The following is a 19620-nucleotide window of genomic DNA, read 5'->3' as shown; positions in this document are numbered from 1 at the left end:
TGCACGGTTGGAGACTACACTACTCTCTAGGCAACCTATGCCAGAGTCAGAATGTTGAAGAACTCCAACTGTATACTCTTAAAAGATCAGGGCAGGGAAGAAAAGTTATGAAGATTTGGAAATGTCTGTTATGTTTTCCAGTACTTTTGTAAGAGGAGCAAAATTTCTGAATTGTAACAGAATATAAGAGTTAACTGGTCATCAGTAAGTGTTTGGAGAGGAATATTTGTGAACTGGATTTTTCTTTTAAACTTAATTTTATTTCTTTTCTCTTCTAGACTCATTCAGTATCTAGTTAGTTGGAAAATAAAGCTGCTATTTAGCTGTCAGCTATTTGAAAAGAAGAAAGGCAGCCGACCAGAAAATGTTTTCATGGATGCTTATGTATTTTTTTTAAAATGTTTTAGCTGTCTAAATAGGAGACATGGAAATGTGACTCTGTATTTTATTCAAATTTCTCTGTACTCTTTTTTCCAGGTCTGCTATTTCTCTTATGTGTATCCCAGTTACAAGAAGCCTTTTATGATTTCTGAGTTTGGTGCTGTCAGCCTCCTGTGAACAAACTAAAAAACAAAACAAAAAGCAAGCTGAGTTTTAGAAAACAAAATGCCACGGAGAAGGAAAACCGGTGGGAGTCCTTCTCAGAAGAATGGCAGTTCTGACAGAACTGCTGTTGCTGTACCCCAAGGGGACCCAAGCCATTCGATGTCGCAAGCAGTGTGTAGCATCAATAAGGAAGAGCTCTTCAATAGCATATCTGAAATGTTTTCTGACCTTGATCCTAGTGTGGTTTATATGGTTCTGTCCGAATGTGATTTTAAAGGTAAATAAAGTACAATTGGCATTACAGGGTTTTTTTCCATATGCAGACAGCTCTTAACTAGGGTGACTCCAGAAAAGTTGATGTGGGTGTTGCAAAGATCTTTATGAGTTTAGCTTTTAATGAGGAGGTGTGTCATGGTATTTTTAAATTTTATTGTTCTTTCCATGCAAGATTCTCCAAGTTTGATAATGTTTCTGTGAGGCTGGTAGTTTGCAGTAGCAGTGTGCTCCATAACTGGAGGTACGGTTTGAGTGACTTGCACTCTGACACAGAGCAGGCAGTGGTAGAGTTGTGAGGACAATCTGTTTTTTACAATTAGTTTCTGTGCCATACCTGCTAGATTCATAAATTGTTTCTGCAGGAGGGATATTTTATGTTCTAGATCACAATTTTTAAGACAATGGTATACCCTAGGTATTCCTGGCAGCATTTGCTTTTCCTTAAATACTGGAGTTGAGCTTTTGTTTTACTTTATTTAAAAAAAACAACAAAAAAAACCCCACCAAACAAACAAACAACAACAAAAAAAAAAAAAACCCCAAAAAAAACCCCAAACAACCCTTGTTTTACTTTCTATTTTGCACCATCATCTTGTCGTCTCCGCTAAGGATTACTTTTTGCAGGATAAATTCTGTTTGTCATGTTGAATACTCTGCAGCCTTGCTTGGACTGAGTTTCTTCCCCTATATTCTGCCAAGCTACATACCCACATCTCCTGGCAGACTATTTTCGTGTCTGTGCCCAGTCCTTCTCATGCTTTTGTGCATTTGAAATTTTTCTGTATACAAATTCGGTCACTTATAAGAAAAGTAATGGATGAGATACTGGTTAGTAACATCCGAGGAGTTCTTTGGCAGTGAAATAAGTCATATATGTAGCATTGTAATCAGTTTGTGTTCATATGATCAGATGTTATTAGCCAAGATTCTTACAAGAATATTTGCAAAGACAGAGTTTCTCATTTTGTTATGTTATGAAGGTTAGGTAGCCAAGATGGCTTTTATTGCTCTTTTACCTTACCTAAATTGTACAGACTTTATAATTTAATAGTTCTCTCATGTTTGTTGTTGTAATGGTTCTTTTAAAATTGATAGGGTTACTGATTCATGCTTTGAACTCTTCATAAGATTTACCTTCATTAGAATAGCAGATTTAGCTAGAACCTTATTGGAGAATTCAGTAAACACACTGAGTTCACTATCGTGTAGTACTACTAACAGTAGTTTAAAAATTGAAAGATTAACATCTTTCATATGAGTAATATTAAGTTGCTGTCAAGATGGAAGGACAATGAAGATTTTATTTAGCATGTGTGCAGAAAGAGTTAGACTTTAATGGACTTAGACTTTTTACTATACTATTTCAGGAAAATAGAAGCCTGGCTTTAGGGCTCAGGGAATACTTGTGCCAGGTTTTCATTTTGTTCTTGTTGATCACAGGCACCCTATACTCCATTTAGTGGCTTTTCATACAGAATTAATGCAAATACGGGATTTTTCGGGCTATATTAGATATGACATTTTCAATTGGGCTGAGCTGTAATGAAAGTATTTTGCATACTTTTACCTTTTTAGACCTCAGTAGTGTTTTTTAGTTAATTTTACACTATTTCACCTCTGTTAGATAGGTTAGAAATAAGTATCCATTTAAACACCCACTTCTGATATTTTTTCCAGTTTAACTTAATTTTTAGATGCTATTTGCTTAGTAATTTTTATGCTTTTTAGGTATATATATTGCAGTATGTCTGTAGTGAGCTCTGCCTTAGAAACAGGTCAAGGGAGTTTCAGGAGGTGTGTTAAAAGATGAATTGGTGAACTACGCTTCTCTTTAGGTGTGATAAATACTCCTTCAAGTAAAAAAACTGCAGTCACAACAGCTTTTGTTTGTTCAGCTGACCATGTTTTGTTCTCTTTACCTTACTCAACAGTAGAAAACGCAATGGATTATCTGCTAGAGCTGTCCACCCATGCCAAAGGAGTAGCATCTTCAAAAATCTTGGGTTTTGATTCAGCAGTGTCATCACTAGCTCTTGTTAATCAGCAAAGAACTCTTGCAAATGAAAGAATGAGGGAAAGTACTGCAGAACAAAGTAATTCTGAAGAAGAAAAAGAAAACGTCTTATCACCTGATGTGCAGCTGACTGAGGAACTGGATTCCTTAATAGAAAATACCTTTCAGAGCTACAGCTTGAGTGATGAATTGCCTGATTCTGCAAATGACCAAATAGTACCTAAACACTCTGTGGAACATGATGACTGTACTGAGTGGGAAAAATCTGATTCGGGTTGCAATGTCCTACTTTTTGCACAGCAAACAGGGAAAAATAATGAGTTTTTAGAGAACTTACACTGTTCTCAGCTGCCAGTGAGTCAGCTGAGTGTCCAGACAAGCTTACCACCTGCATCAGACACTTTTGCAGAGATACTGGAAGATTCTGATTTGTCAGAAATACATGTTCATCGTAAAGTAGTTTCAGACATCTGTAAACAATTGAATGGAGAAATATCATGTGGAACTCCTATTCAGACGCAAGATACTCTTTCGGATCAAAAAAGTTTGACTGCTGGTTCTAGTGAGTCTTCCCAAAGACCTCTGGAACTAGGAGCAGCTGTCACTGAAAATCCTAATTCAAGGTTCCCAGAAGAACACAAAGAGGTAGTGACTGCCTTTAACAGCCACCAGAACACTTCACTTCCAGAAGTATACGTCTCTCTTGAAACATCCAGTTTCAAACCACCAAAACCTGCAGATTTCCAGCAAACTCATCAGGTTTATAACTTAAGTTTTTCTGCCCCACATCAACCTCAACAGCACTGGAATCTAATGGCTCCTGTGTTTTATCCATCCAGTGGAAGTCACAGCTTTCTAACATCTCTGGCTGTTGGTCCAGGGCAGTGGACACCTGTTTCAGACTCTAATACTTTGCAAAAAGGACTTTCTTTTTCCTCTGCAGTGATTTCAAATGCCTGGGAAAGCAACCCATCTCTGAAGGTATGGGGAAATCAAGATAGAAGCTCAAACTTAAACCTCTCGCAAGCACAGCAGCCACCTGTTTGTCACATGAAAAAAAAGATGCACCTTATAGGTCGAGTACTTGTTCTTCTCAGAGGTGTTCCAGGATCAGGAAAATCATATTTGGCAAGGTAGAGCATCTATGTTGTGAGCTTCTAAAAGAAATTGCTTAATTGTGTACTTAATTTATAGTGCAGGCAGAGACAGTTTTCTGACATTTGTAAATAGTTAAGCTTATTCCCTAATTGCCAGTTACATGCAGCATGATGAGTAATAGTAACTGCAGAGAGCTAAGTTGCTTGCAGCTCCCTGACCTCTAGTGGAAACTGAAATAGGAGGAGTTAGCTTTAAACTTCAGTCACTGGCCATATGTTAGCACAGGATCATTTCAATATCATTAAGCCTGCTGTGTTCTTCAAGCCCTGGTTCATTTTGGGTGTTTCTTTCCAATAATATGGATGGAAGTATACCAGCTCTTTATAGACAAAAATTCCCCTTCCACTGTTGGAATTCTCTTGTGTAAATAGTATGTGGGCTACTTCTTGGGTTGAATTCCTGATTTCATTTCTAACTCTCCAAAAGACTTGCTTGAGTCTAGACTTCTTTGGTTGGCACCCGAAATATTTGGTGCAATTAAGACTACATGTATTTGACATATGAATTTATGTTACCAGATGTAGATGGAAAAACACCTCCCTTGTTTCCAAATGAGACTTGTAGGGAACCTGTGGCAGCTCTTTTGGCTTGATACCTTAATCCTTTGGAAGAGGAGGGAAATTATTATAGATTGGCTCTACCTGGAGGGTGTTTTTAACATTTTTTCCCCCTTAACTAAATTTGCTGTTTCCTTTCCAAATAATCTTGATTTTGTGCAAGAGATTAAGTACATAATATGTATGGTAGGAGAGATCGGGGCTGGAGAAGAGAAGAAGGAAAAGCTGTTTACTTCTTGATATTTCACAGGACTTTGCTTGAAGATAACCCAGGTGGAATCATTCTTAGTACTGATGATTACTTTTATAAACAAGGACAATACCATTATGATCCTGATTGCTTAGAGGAAGCACATGACTGGAACAGGAAACGAGGTGAGACACAACTAAGGGCCTGGCTTGCTTGTTTATAGTGCAGTGCTTGTGTACTATTTAAAAAGCTGCCTGTCTTGTAATGCCTGTGTCACAGCACAGGCATTTATGTCATTGTGGAGGTATTTTTTAATATGTGTGTGGAAAAAGAATAGCAGCACAAACTCAGAAGTCCTCTGTATGTTGTGTGTTTTGTAATTAAAAATGCCAGTGCCTTTGTCAAAAGACTATTTTTTCCTCAGATCTCTTCATGGTATGTATTCTGTGTTGTGTCTCATTTCTGCAGTGGTGATCTCTGTCATCGCCCAGAAATATTTCTTCTGGGATGAGCCATTCTATATGCATGTGCAACAAATAATGAGGATGTTTATACAAATGACTCCTATGCAGATATTTTCCTGCTCTTGGTTGTTTTTTTTTTCTCTTGAGCACTAAATTGTTGGCAAATTTAAAACAAAATTATACAAACAAGATGGTGTACATTTTTTTTCTTTCCATAATAGGTGTATTTTTTCAGTGGCTCCAGCTAAACTCACCGTAGAACAACTCTTTTTAAATTTTTATGTGCTAAATTTGAACCATCATCACTTTTCTGCTGTAAATTTGTAACCAGTGGAGAAATAATAAATATATAATTCAACAATGATTTGTTCAGACTCATTCCTGCAGAAAAGTGATGCTGGATCTCAAAGCTAGTGATTCTAAACATTTCATCATTGTGTACTTAAATTACAATAACTCTTTTGACTTTTCATATCTTATACTGTTTACAGAGTGGACTAATCTTAAGACTGTTGTAAAGCCAAGAATTTTGTATGCAACAAAGAAGTCCACTTTAAGGTGATCGTGTAGATTCTTTAGTTTAATTTACTAATTGATTAGTCACCTTGTGTTTTATATCTGCATTTTCATTCTTTGATTATCATACATACGTTAATTCAAAAGAATAATGCTATATTTCAGTAGTTTTACATGTGAGGGGGGATTTCTAAAATAAAAGAGGGCCTTGAAACAGATCAAGCTGTGGCAGGAATTCTTTACACAGTAGTTAATCATTATGGATTACTTCAAAAATACTACAATAGTATAAATGAGTAGTTAGTATAGAGTTAGTATAAATGTTAATGTCCACCCTATTCTAGTGAATTTAACTGTATCACCTTTTTTTTTTTTGATACATGTGTGTCTTTTCAGCCAAAGAAGCATTTGAAACGAGAATCTCTCCTATAATAATAGACAACACAAACATACAAGCATGGGAGATGAAGCCTTATGTTGCTTTGGTTAGTATTACGATTTTATCAGTGTGAAAAGCAATTATTGATCAGCATGGCAAAACCGTACATTCTGAAATGAGATTATCTTTCTCAGTCTAGCTGTTGTTATACAAGGAAATCCAGAGTCAAAAATGGAATCGTATTACCCAGTGTCATATTCTGTGTGCGTCTGAATATTGACCTGGCCTCGTTTCCAAGTGGTGAAGCCAAGTGCTTTGCACACAGGAGCAAAAATAAATATTGTTGAGGAAACGGAAATCTATTCCTTTTTTATATGTCCAGCAAAACTATAAGCTACTTTAAAAATATGATCAGCACTAATTAATAAGTGATATTTGATGTTCCATGAAACTTGAAAACTCAGTTGCATCCTAAATACAAGAGGCATGTACTAGCTGACCAGCTAGAGGGCTAGAGTTATCAAATGTTGCTTGCTTGCTTGAAATTGTGGAGATTTACTTAATAATTTTTATTGAAGTGATGTAGTCAAAATAATTCACCTGCACTATTTAATGAAAACTAGTAGCATAGTGCTTCTATTTAGCAACTAAAAGTAACCAGCTTTTATTTAGTACTAAGTATATGTAATATACATTTGAACTTCCAAAGTTATATTTAATGATTGAAATGTCTTGGTGAACTCTGTTACAAGTTTCTCATACTCCGGTTTTCTGGAGCTTCTCGCCTTTTCACTTCAAAGTTTCAAAATGAGCATCAGCACTTTTAGACTCTAGTTCTTGTTTTGCTGTTGATCATTCACCATTTTGCATGGTAGTATTAGTAATTTTTTTTATACTTACAGAACTGCATTATTGTATACAATTCGTTCTGATTAACAGAAATAATATATTGGAAGAAATATTAGAGAGTAAATGTGGAATTTCTCCTGTCATGGTATAGAAACACATGAGGGAGCGTACGTAGACCTGACAGCTTTTAAACAGAGACTCTACATTTTTATTAATAATTCTTAATTTGTGTTATTATCCTTGCATTTTTTACAATTGTCAGATTAACAATTCTTTCATAAATTAAGTCCTTGGTGTGCAAGGTTTAGGAAGGCAATAAGAACTTCTGAAAACAGGAATGGAGTACTCGGCACTTCTCCTGATTAGACTTTGGACTCTGTTTCTGTCATGATGACACTAGACCATATAAGACTTGTTTACTTGCAGCCTGCTTAAGTTTCTCATGGGGCAGGAATGCTCTCCACAGTAGCTGTGTTAATGTAACCGAGTGGGTTGTTTGGAAACTGGCTCACATCTGGTCAGCTGTGAATGTAAGCAGTGAGCTTTTCCCTGTCTTGGAGCGGCTCTGTACACCTGGAAAAAGAAGATGTTCTGTAGCCTTGACTCAGTGGAGGAGGACATTTAAAGGGATGATACAAAATAGTGATTTTTTTTTTTTGTGATTGTGGCACACATTTATTTTATATCAAAAGATGCAAATGGATGTTTTTTAAAATCTACATTTATATAATCAGAAATGAAACATTGAATAAAAGTATATTATTCCAAATGTTTAATTGGTTTCAAAAAACACAAAAAAAACCCTTTAAAGAAGCAAGCTATACATGTTCTGTGCTTTCTCATAGATGTAAGAAATAAGTGATGTGGCTTGTTCTGTTTTATATCTGTTTTATTCAGGCTCAGCAGTTCAAATACAAAGTCATGTTCCGAGAACCAGACACTTGGTGGAAGTTTAAACCAAAAGAACTTGAAAGGTAAAAATGTAAAGGAAAATTGTCTTATGAGATTGTATATGTTTCAGAGTCTATGATTTTTAAAAAGGTGTTCCTTAGTACAGTGCCTGATGAAGTAGCGAGATGCCAGTCAGGATTTTTATAGCTTTGAAATGTTTTTTCTACAATATTAACTTTTATGGGACTTGATATGTGTTAGGAGATTTTTTTTTTCTGCCACTTTATTCTAATTACCTGCAAAAGATACTGTTAACAATAGATATTGTGTAATCATAGAATGGTAGGGATTGGAAGGGACCTTTAGAGATCATCTAAGTCTGACCCCCCTGCCAAAGCAGGTCACACAGAAACGTGTCCAAGCGGGTTTTGAAAACCTCCAGAGAGGGAGACTCCACACCCTCCGCCTGTGCCAGGGCTCCCTCATCCTTACAGTGAAGTAGCTTTTCCTTAAGTGGAACGTTTTGTGTTCCAGCTTATGTACATTGCCTCCTTTCCTGTCTCTGGAAACAAGAGAAAATAGTGCCTCCCCATTCTCTTGACAAACACCTTGTAAATACTTGTGTTAGAGTGAGATATGCCCTCAGTCTTCTCTTTTCTAGACTAAACAGCTCCAGTTCTCGCAGCCTTTCCTAATAAGAAAGGTGCACTAGTCCCTTGATCATCTTGGTGGCCTTATGCTGGACTCTCTCCAGAAGTTCTCTGTCCCTCTTGAGCTGGGATGCCCAGAACTGTACACAGGCCTCCAGATGAGGCCTCACCAGAGTAGAGGGGGAGAAGGACCTTGCTTGACCTACTGGCCACACTGTTCTTGGTGCATCCCAGTATGCCATTAGCCTTCTTGGCCACAAGGGCATGTTCCTGGCTCATGCTTAATTTGCTGTCAACCAGTACTCCCAGGTCCCTCTGCAGACCTGCTCTCCAGCAGGTCAATCCCCATCCTGTACAGTCATTGGGGGTATTAAAAATTTGACAAGACAAAGCTCTGGGTGACCTGATCTAACTGGACCTCTTGTGAGTAGGAGATTAGACTGTTTGACCTCTAGAAGTCCTTTTCAATGTAAATTATTCTGTGATTTCATAATAATCTGTTGTCATCTGAATTTACATGCTTAGCTTAGAGTGGCCACATTTCAAGTGAGCTAAGGAAGATTGTTTTCTTTCCTAAAATAGAACTTAAACATTTTCTCCTCTACCTTCAATTTCTGTTTTGCCATCCTGCTTCTTCCATTCACTTGTTCTAGATGGAACTGCTGTAGAGCACATTGGTAGTGTTTAATAGAATCACCAAAAATTTCTAGCTGAAGAGTATTCTAAGTAATAGGTGAATAGATTTTTCCTTAACATTTTTAAGTTCTTCATTTAACAAACCGGAGAAGGAAGACTGAATTCAGAAATCTTCTGTACCTAGTTTGGTACCTTGCATCACTGTCAGGGTCTGATATGGTGTGTTTCTGATGTTTATGTGAAGATCATAGAATGGTAGGGGTTGGAAGGGACCTTTAGAGATCATCTAGTCCAACCCCCTGCATTATTGGTACATTTTTAGATTTTAGTATTAAGCAAAACATTTTATTGCAGAACAGGGCCACCAGGTGGGGTGGAAAGGTCAAGTGGAGCGGTAATTTTTCAGAGGTTTTGAATGCCTTAGTGCATACTTTCTGTAAACTTATTACAATTAAATTAGTATTGAATTATTCCATTCTGTCATTGTAATATACAAATCAAAATGTTTATTTTTCAATTATTTTTTAATCCATAGGCGAAACATCCATGGAGTATCAAAAGAAAAGATCAAAAGAATGTTGGAACGATATGAACGCTGCCTTACTGTTAGTTCAATATTGGGTTCTTCAGACCCCAATAAATCAAAAGCAGCTGGCTACAGTGAAGGTCCTTGTCAGGAGGAAAACCATAGGTTAGCTTTTTTTACTAACTTTGTAGTCTCAAGTAAAAGGCTCAAAATTCAGACTGCATAGCAATGGAATGTGGATAATGCTGTTGAACAGTGAATGAATTAAAAAGTAAATAAGAAATACACTACATAGTTTTCTATTTTTTCTGGTTTTTTTTCTATTTATGTGTTTTTTTTGAGAATTTCAGGATTTCTAGAAATGAGCAGTAAAAGGAGCTAGTCTTTTTGAAAACCTCTCAATACGTGTGTTAGATTTCAATAAGCTTATCTTGATTGACTTTCTCGTATCTTGTTGGATGTATGTTGTAGATACACACCATTTAAAATCTATAAAATGTGTTTGAGAGGAACGTAGTTCCAAATAGGACCAAATTACTTTTTCTGAGGGCCTGTGTTGGTATTAGGTGATGTCTTTGTAGAAGGTGGTTTCTTTGTGCAGTAGTAAAGAGTCGTCTACTTGCCCTTAAGAATATTTAATTTAAACTTGGCTAAATTTATGTTGGTTGTATACAATACAATTTTGTAGTGGTTAATGTGAGTAATGCTGTATATGCACTGTAACAATGCATAGGAAACCAGATTTTCTTGTAGTTATTTATTTCATTTGTTTTTTCATGCTTAATGTATTTGAAATGAAGTGTGCACTAGTAATTCATGGAATGTAGTTGATCGTTAAAGGTGCTGTGACAAGACACGTCCTCTCCTAGTTGACTTTTAAACTAGCATTGAGCCATCAGGAGTGAGCAACAGTCATTACACAAAAGCATATTTACCAGGTTTGCTGATCTGAAAGAGGAAAGATTTTGCAACAGAGTGCTTCAGTCTATAACTGAATGCTGGGAATGGGGAAAAATAAACACCTGCAGAAGTATTCTTAGCCTCATGCTGAAGTAAAAAAGAGATACTTACCAAGGAAAGTTCCACTTTGCTTAGCTACTTCTTTTTTATAAATGAGTGTTGAGGTTCCTCACACTAGATTTCTCCAGATGATTAGTGTCCTAAATGGTGGTTTCTAGTCTGTAGTTTGAAAATACTAAGTAGCCAAGCCAAAACTTAAAAAAATGTGGACAAGTGCTTAAAAAAGGTTTGAAATTGGTTTAATCTTTGGTTCTATTTTATCTTTCAGAAAAGGAGAGGCACATTCTAAAGTAACAGAAGAAAAACCTTTTGCTTCTGATGTAGAGCCTCTTGAATTAGCTGAAGATGAAAAAATCTTTCCTAGTACTTCTCTAACATTAGAAAGTAACTGTGGTCCTGAACACTTTCAGAAAGAGGAAAAAGAAATGGAAAATAACTCAGTGGAACACAATTCCGAGAACAGCGCTGTTCAAGATAACTTAGATGTGTATTTATCAGATCATGCAGAAAAAGAACTGCCTTTGGAGAAGAAAAAAGAGGAGGAAGAAAAGATAGAAAAAAGTACTGAAACAGAAATGGATGAGGTTGATGTAACCACAACTGAGGAAACTATGTGCTTGCATACTGGAGAAGTTGAGGAGCACAATGATAACAACATTCTCAAAGTTCAAATGGAAGTTGAACAATCTGGTGAAATACGTATGGAACCAAAATCAACACCAAGTGATAACGTAGTGGAACTGAGCAGTTCAGCTTTAGACACATCCAGTAAACCTGAGCTACTGAACTTTCTAGGTGACTGGCCTGTAGAACAAACAATGGGGCAGAGAGTCAAAAGAGCTAGAAGACTAGAAAAAGCTCTGAAGAATGATAAGGAAGGTAAAACGCTCAGTCAGCAGCATCCTGAGTTAAATAAAGAGCAAGCAGGCCTGCCTGGGACCTCTATAGTTGAAAAAGGACATGAGGGAGAAAATGTAGCCTTCAACTGTTCCTCTGTTGGTTCAGATGAAGTTACACCTGAACTACAAATGATAGGATATTGGCCTGTTTCAGGCTCATTAGAACAGAGACAACAAAGGTCAAGGAGAATGAGAAAGACAAATCAGTCTGATGACAGTGGAAATACTGAAGGTGACATTAATAGAAATGCTCTTGAGACTGTAGATGTGCTTCGTGGGACACCTGCAAACACTGCAGAGCAACCCAATACAAAGAGTTTGCATGTGCACCAACCTGAAACAGCAGATGAGAAAAAAACCCAGCAAAATAAGAGAACAAGGAAACATCCCAAATTAGCCCTCACTTTTACAAACAACAATTTGCCCCATCACAAAGAAGAAGAAGAACACTTGCCTATGCCTAATGCAACAGAAGAAGAACAGGATACATGCTCATGTAGGCAGAAAAGTAGCTATTCACAGACTGAATCACAAGACTTTGCTCTCCTGTGGAGATTAGAAAAGAGAATGCTTTTTCCTGAGACTACCAAAGTATTGCATGGCAGGTTTTATGGCTTCAAACCCAAAGATGTAGATAACTCCTCAGATTGTCAGGAAAAAATACCCTATCGAGTTATGCACGATAAAAGTACATTTGTGGAAGAAGATGAACTTATCAGTATTGATGAGACTGAAAAGCTAAATATGCTGTGTAAGCTCTTTGAGTCTGTTTCATTTGAAGCTCTGAAAGATCTGTATGAAAGATGTAACAAAGACATAGACTGGGCCACAGGTCTGCTGTTAGACTCTGATGAAAAGCTGTGCATAGATGTTGATACTGAATGCTTTCAAGTAAGAGAAACTCAGACAGGTGTCGCAGACCTTGATTTCAAGGCAACCACAAACTATGGTGAGAATGTCAAAGACTGTGAGGAAACACAGCGAATAATTGGGACTAGTGATATCTCTGAGCCTTCAGAAGACAAGAACTTGTTGCTGAGCATTGCAGAGAGTAAGACTACCAAGGCAACTGTATCTGGCTTGTTGACTGCTGCCTCCTTGAATGATTCAGCAGACATGACCAGTTCTGGAGATGCAGTCCCTAGGACTGAAGTGGGCAGCTCAGCAGCAGGTGTCATTGAGGCAACTGTTTCAGGAAAGCAGAAGACAGAGTCTGAGAGTCCTGTTGAGGAAACTGTAAACAAGCAGCCAGTCTCTCAACTTGATGCAGGTTTCTGTACATCCATGACTTTGCCTCATGGTCCTAACACGACTTCTACCAGTTTGAAATTTGAATTAAATAAAGAAAGTGACAGTAACCCTTCAGAAAGCAATGCAGAGAATTCCAAAGTGACTGCATCGTTACTGGAAATAGGTCATGCACCTCTGGGCAGTCCTAGGAATGATGAAGAACTAGAGATGGGTAAAGAAACCCATAGGAGTTCCCATGAGATATATGGTAAAGAAGAAGTTGAAACTCCAAGCTGGGATGAAGCTAAAGCCAAGACACAAAGCCCTGTACCAGCATCACGTACAGCCTTCAGTATAGATTGCCTAGAGCTAACGTTACCTCCTGAACTGGCTCTTCAGTTGAAAGAAATATTTGGGCCTGTTGGCATTGATGCAGGTATGGGCATAATTGTATCCACATTTTTATGAAAAAAACTCAGTTTGAGTAAGAAAACCTTTCTTCCTTTTGCCTGTACATTTTTCCCTTCATGTTTAATTTTTAGGGAACAGATTTGCAAATTCCTCATGATACTGTTGTTTGCTGGTTTTTATCCAAAAATGGAGCTGAACTGAGAGTGGCATAAATGCAGTAGTGCTACCTTCTGCCTTTGTCTTTTTCTAAATGCATATACTTTAAAATAGTATGAAAGTAGATTGGCTTATTTGCATTTGGGGCAACAGGCCTTTGAGCCTATATTCAAACTCTGAAGGGGTATTAACATGATGAGGAAGATGCAAATTATGACTAGTCAGGAAAAAAAAGAAAAAAAGAAAGCTTTAGGCATCAGTTAAATTGGGGAAGGAGAAGGCAAATGGTTTAGAAGATAAAGAAGAAGATAAAGTCTGGGTATACTTAAAAGATGAAAACAGACTAGCCTGCTGAGAGACTATGATGAAGGAAGCCATAAGCAGTTTGAACGTGCATCAAGCCTGACAGAAAAAAACAAAAATAAAACACAGGGTCTATATAACTTATTTTCCTTTTTTCTTCTTCTGAAGATTACTTACATGAAACCCTGGATACCTATTATATTGGTGGATTTGACTGCTGGACTCCTAGCCTTCCATGCGTACCTCCTCCTCCTCCGAAAAGTTTTCTTTTGATAGCAGAAATGTGTTTCATTGTGTCTGAAATATGCCCCATCTTTTTTATTTGATACATTAATTTTTGCCCCTTTCATTTTGAAACAGTATCACAAAGATCTTTTAGGGAAGAGATGTAGCACTGTGATACCATGATAGTTCCTGCCATTTCTTTTAGTTAGAGGGAATACTTGGGGTTTTCATCTCTGAGTTTGTGAAAGGAGAGATGTGACTGCTGTTGGGCAGTGGCAAATATGTATGTTAAATAAAAGCAGCTCTGTGTGGATTGCAATGAAATAGGGGAAATTATATTTTCACAAATTAAACTGGTTGTAAATGAACAGTGGCTTTGTAAAAGAAGCTTCTGTTAGAAAAAAAGGAGGAGAAATGTAGTTGTTTGGGCTATTCATGTTTCAAGATACAGCTAATACTAACTTGCTTTTTCTTACCCTTTCTAAGATTTTGAGCACCAGATAATGAATTCTGTGTAGATTGCTCTCTTTTAAACTTGACAGTTGCTGAATTTTTTTTTTTCAGGCATGACAGTTTGTGCAGAATCTCCAGAATTAATAAGTCTAGGCTACTGTACTTAATTGCTTAGCTAAGTTTTTATAGACTGCTTTAATGACTATATTTTCTTTCTTCCATAAGGATCATTAACTGTTGAGGACTGTGTCGTTCATATTGATCTGAATTTGGCAAAAGTGATTCATGAAAAATGGAAAGAATCTATTCTGGTTAGTAAATTTCTTGCTTATGGTATGGTATGGCATGCTTGTGCTTTGTCAGAGCAGTTATCTCCTTATGTGTTAGTCTGAATTTATAAAATACAAGTATCTACACAGTAGTTTGTAAATTATCATAAAATGGTAGGGGTTGGAAACGACCTTTAGAGACCATTGAGCCCAACCCTCCCTCCCAAAGCAGGTCCACCTACATCAGTCACACAGGAACGTGTCCAAGCGGGTTTTGAAAACCTGCAGAGAAGGAGACTCCACACCCTCCCTGGGCAGCCTGTGCCAGGCCTCCTTCCTCCTCACAGTGAAATAGTTTTTTCTTATGTTTAAATGGAACTTTTTGTGTACCGACTTCTTCCTATCACCCCTATATCATCATGTATGTCAGAATCATTGAAGCTGTTGAAAGACAGTTTAAGGGATGAAGAAGCTGCATGAGTGCCTTATGACAAAACAAGATTCTTTAAAAAGAAGGATCATAATGCACAATTTCACTACAAAATTGATTAAAAATTCCACTGGCCAAGAATCATTACTGGTGTTTTAACAGATAAGAATTCTCTTATGAGTAATGATGCATACAAAACATCTCTGTGTACATTAATTGATATCCTCCATTCCTTCATAAGGCTATGAAACTCAGAATGCTTTTTGGCATTTTTATTAAAATAAGGTTATGAAATCTTAGCACTGGGGCATGTTCCTCTAGTTTGATGTGTTTTCAGAAAGATAGTTCTGTCTCTGAAAATTAACATTTATTTTTTTAAATACATTTCTTTTACAATAGCCAATCTTTGAGAAATACTGTAAGACATTATTTTGAAGCTAATTTACTTGGAAGCTAACACTTGCAAAGTTTCACTTCAAATTTTATAGCTTGCTTACAACATTCATGGTTTCACTATTTTTATTTAGAAACGTCAGAGGAGAGATGAATCATGTAAGCTGTCTGCAGAAGGTATGTCATGTATTTCTCTGCATGATAAAAAGACTTAATTCTCATTATAAAGTAATTATTTGAACCTTGAGTGAGGTTGCAAATATTCTGTCTATTGAAAAAATAATGTATTCATTTATTAAGCTGAACTTTTGTTTATTGCCTTTAGTTCCATTTACCATTCTTTTATGGAGGTGTGGGTGGAAAAAGAAGTAGTAATTATGAGCAGAATCATTAGTCACAGGTAGATGAAAACAAAAAGCTTGTCATTTTGTGCACTTCAGAGAATCTAGAGAGAAGTTCTGGCTAGATCAGACAGCTGTTTTTTTAAGACTTCTGTAATCTCTATATCAAGAAAAGGTGCATCCAGAGGATTACTAGCAGATTTAAGATTTCTGTAGGTGAGGGAATGAGGTCAGAAACACAACATTCATGTGTTTTTGTTCTTGTCAGGGGAATTGATTATAGCAGGAAGTCATATGTCCTTGTTCAAAAAGTGTTTAAATCTCTGGCAGTCTAGTGGGTGCAAAATCTCCCTGTGAATGACCAAGCAGTGCTGTTAGCATTAGATGTGTAAAACCAGATTGTTTAGTATCTGTCCTTAAGTTGTGGAGGAGAGGAAGGTAAACACATCAGTCAGTAATTCTCTTAAAAGCAAATAAACCTCCCCACTTAAGGTATGTTCAAGGTAGTTTACAGCTGTTAAACACATGAAAATTCGGTGAGTCTGATGGTTTTGCTTTTATTTTACAAAATAGGTAAGATCTGTTTTTGGGAAATAGAAGTGAGGAAGGTGAAAACAATGTGTTGTTTCGGGTTTAGCATTATTAATTATACTTTTTTTTTTTTGACAAAATCCAAACCACCTATGTTGAAAACGTCTTAATTGTGGTGTTTTTTTCTTATAAATATAAGCTAATTGTTTTATTTGTTACCTCGCTTTTATTGCTTTTGAAGGTCCTACTGTGATTCAACAGATGGATACAGATGACTCAGAAATGCTGTTATCTCAGAATGCAGACAATAAAATACAGAAGAAAAAAATGAGCTGGGCTTCAGACTCATCTAATGGTATACAGACTGAAAAAACTGCAGCATCAGATGTTTTTCCTTTTATGGATCACTGGAATGCTCAGATTCAGAAAGTTTCTCTCAGACAAATAATTTCCGAAGAAATAGCTATGCAGGAGAAGCAGGACCTGGTATGGGTAGCACCATTTTTTAATGCAGTTTAAATTCATTACTGTTAATGAAACAGAGTATGTCTTATCTGGTGACTAATCCCTGTGCTGCTGGTTGCAGCCTGAATGTGAGAGACAAGTGCATGCCAATTAATGTTGTTGGTTACTGTGATACGAGAGTTTGCTTGTGGTAGATGTTTCTGTTTTTCAAAATACAAATCTCATTTTAAAATGTAACATTTTGATTGTTTCACAAACAGATCATGGTGCATTTGACTATACAGGTTAGCATTTGTGTTTGGTTGAATTGTTTTTTTGATTGCTCACCTAAAAACAAAGATCAGTGTGATTTTCCCACACTTTTTATTGGGAAAACAGTATAAGAAAAGTTCTTCATTAACTCCATGCCTTGTTTGTTTAGAAGTGGATTTAATTGATTTTAATGTCCACAACATTCCTAATGGATGAAACATTAAAATAAGTACTTAAGGTTAATCTCAAACAGATTTCTGTACCCACTTGTCAGAAAACAGTAGTTTTTAAAAAAGACTGGTATTAATTCTGTACGACCGTCACGGTGCCCATCCCCCGTCTAGTTGGTGTGTGCTTAATGCTGCCCTCTGCGGCCCGGCATCTCTTCAGGACAGGCATTTTCCTTTGTAATTGTCTTAATAAGTAGCTGTCCTATAAAGAGGACCTTCGTTTCTACTGGTATAGAAAGTTGGATGGATTAGCCCGTACTTTGAAAAAATTGCTTGTGGATTCTGTCTTTTAACTGCATGGATGTGGCTTACTGATAACAACAACTGTGATGTCCGCAGCTTTATTTTTGGTTTGACTTAGTGGAGCTTGGCTTTGCTTTCACCACTTATTTTTTTAAATAAGTATTGACATGATCAGTCCGACTTATTTTGGATTATAATTATACTTTCTTCTCAGCACAACTTCACAAATAGATTTACTATAGTATAGATTTTTTTAGAGAGCTGCTGGAGAGAGTTAAGCACAGGGCCATCAAGATGATGAAAGGAGTGGAGCATCTCCCTTATGATGAAAGGCTGAGGGAGCTGGAGCTCTAGCTTGGAGGAGACTGAGGGGTGACCTCATTAATGTTTACAAATACAGATAGGATGAGTGTCAGGAGAATGGAACCAGGCTCTTCTCGGTGATGGCCAATGATAGGACAAGGGGCAATGGATATAAGCTGGAACATAAGAGGTTCCAAAGAAATACAAGGAAGAATTTCTTCACTGAGGGTGAGGGAGCACTGGCACGGGCTGCCCAGATGGCTTATGGAGTCTCCTTCTCTGGGGACATTCAAAACCCACCTGGATGAGTTCCTGTGTGACCTACTTAGGTGGTGCTGCTCTGGCAGGGGGACTGGACTAGATCTTTCAAGGTCCCTTCAGCCCTTAAGATTCTGTGATTCTGTAAGATACACACACACAAAAAAGTTTACACTCTTTAATAGTCATAGAATTGTAGAATCATTTCAGCTGAAAGAGACATTTTAAGATCCTTGAGTCCAGCCTTTGTCCCAGCCCTATCAACCATTAGACCATTTCCCTAAGAGCAACATCCAACTATCTCTTTAACATGTTCAGGGACAGTGACACCAGCACCTCCCTGGGCAGCCCATTCCAATGCTTGACAACCCTTTCAGTAAAGAAATTCCTCTTAATATCCAGCCTGAATCTCCTCTGGCACAACCTGAGGCCATTTCCTCTTGTTCTGTTGTTTGTCACTAGGGAGAACAGATTGACCCAGAGAGCGATAAGGTCTCCCCTGACTGTTCTTTTCTCCAGACTTGAACAGTACCAGATCCTTCAACCATTCCTCGTATGAGACATGCTCCAAATCCTTTACTTTCTTGACAGCCTGCCTCTGGATCCTCTTCAGCACCTCAATGTCCTTCATGTAGAGAGGGGCCCAAAACTGGACACAGTATTCCAGGTGTGCCCTCACCAAATAATAAAATGTTTCAACCTCAGGACCTCAATATAGAGAGACAGACTTTGCAGGGAATGCATTCCAAAACTTAAATTCTTCTTAAAGAAAGAAATCCTCCTTTTGTTTTGTCCCAAGTTAAGAGGAAGCTCCAACTGAATCACTTCAAATGACTGCACAGTACTGTACAATACACCTGTCTCTATTTTCATCAAATCAGGATATCAGGCTGATATTGGCATGTGATGTGCTGTGTGTGCATCCCTACTGAGTAGATATTTTTTTAAAAATCTTAACAAATAACAGTGAAGGTGGATTTGCTCTGCCTTTGCTATATTTAGTTCTAATAAAAAAATTATAACATTTTTCCTTTGTCTTCTGGGTAGAATCGTGTTCCTTCTATGGCTAGAAAAGACTGTGCTGCGAAGCTAAAGGAGAAGCAACTTTTTGAGATGTTTCCAACTATTAATCAAAATTTCTTAATGGATGTCTTCAAGGACAACAAGTAAGAAATCTTTAAAGCTCATTGTAAAAATAGTATTTGGTTAACACACGGTAGTGCAGTTACTGTCTTAAATGTGAAGATACTGATAAAAAATTACTTTTTCCAAATTAGCTTGCTTTTTGTAGACCTAAATAAAGGCAAAACTAGCTAGTTTTATAAGCAAAAAGAGCATGAAAACTCTATGTATAGACTTGTTTCTTTTTTTTTTGTGGGTAGACAGAATGCGGCAGAATGTCTCTGACTATTGACCTCTGACTGTCAGTGGAACTGCTTATTTACTCTAGATCTGAGGCTTAAATCAAGTGGGAGAAATTAGTGAGAATTGTAATAGTGGGTTAACAGAAAATGCCATCTGTCCAAGATAAAAACTGCCATCACCTGATGTTAGCT

General features: G+C 37.2%; 1 protein-coding gene across 6 annotated transcripts in view; it reads left to right on the top strand.

Annotated features, from left to right (window-relative positions):
• N4BP2 (NEDD4 binding protein 2) overlaps positions 1 to 19620 on the top strand; it is a 43070-nt gene that overhangs the window by 12455 nt on the left and 10995 nt on the right. For 3 of the 6 annotated variants that reach the window (XM_061994210.1, XM_010202059.2, XM_061994213.1), the window contains 11 exons: positions 478 to 823; positions 2754 to 3969; positions 4802 to 4926; positions 6118 to 6206; positions 7847 to 7923; positions 9662 to 9817; positions 10941 to 13237; positions 14575 to 14660; positions 15576 to 15618; positions 16555 to 16799; positions 19112 to 19230. In XM_061994210.1, the coding sequence (XP_061850194.1) occupies positions 607 to 823; positions 2754 to 3969; positions 4802 to 4926; positions 6118 to 6206; positions 7847 to 7923; positions 9662 to 9817; positions 10941 to 13237; positions 14575 to 14660; positions 15576 to 15618; positions 16555 to 16799; positions 19112 to 19230 (4670 nt within the window). In that variant the 5' untranslated portion in view covers positions 478 to 606. Of the gene's footprint in view, positions 1 to 477; positions 824 to 2753; positions 3970 to 4801; positions 4927 to 6117; positions 6207 to 7846; positions 7924 to 9661; positions 9818 to 10940; positions 13238 to 14574; positions 14661 to 15575; positions 15619 to 16554; positions 16800 to 19111; positions 19231 to 19446; positions 19579 to 19620 lie in introns of those variants that run through there. The other 3 variants (XM_061994214.1, XM_061994211.1, XM_061994212.1) reach the window with 3 other exon arrangements.

This window comes from Colius striatus, chromosome 3, assembly GCF_028858725.1.
Source record: "Colius striatus isolate bColStr4 chromosome 3, bColStr4.1.hap1, whole genome shotgun sequence".
In the NCBI taxonomy this organism is placed as follows: Eukaryota; Metazoa; Chordata; class Aves; order Coliiformes; family Coliidae; genus Colius; species Colius striatus.
Note: the sequence above shows the minus strand (reverse complement) of the source record. Positions and strands in the feature narration are given on the sequence as shown.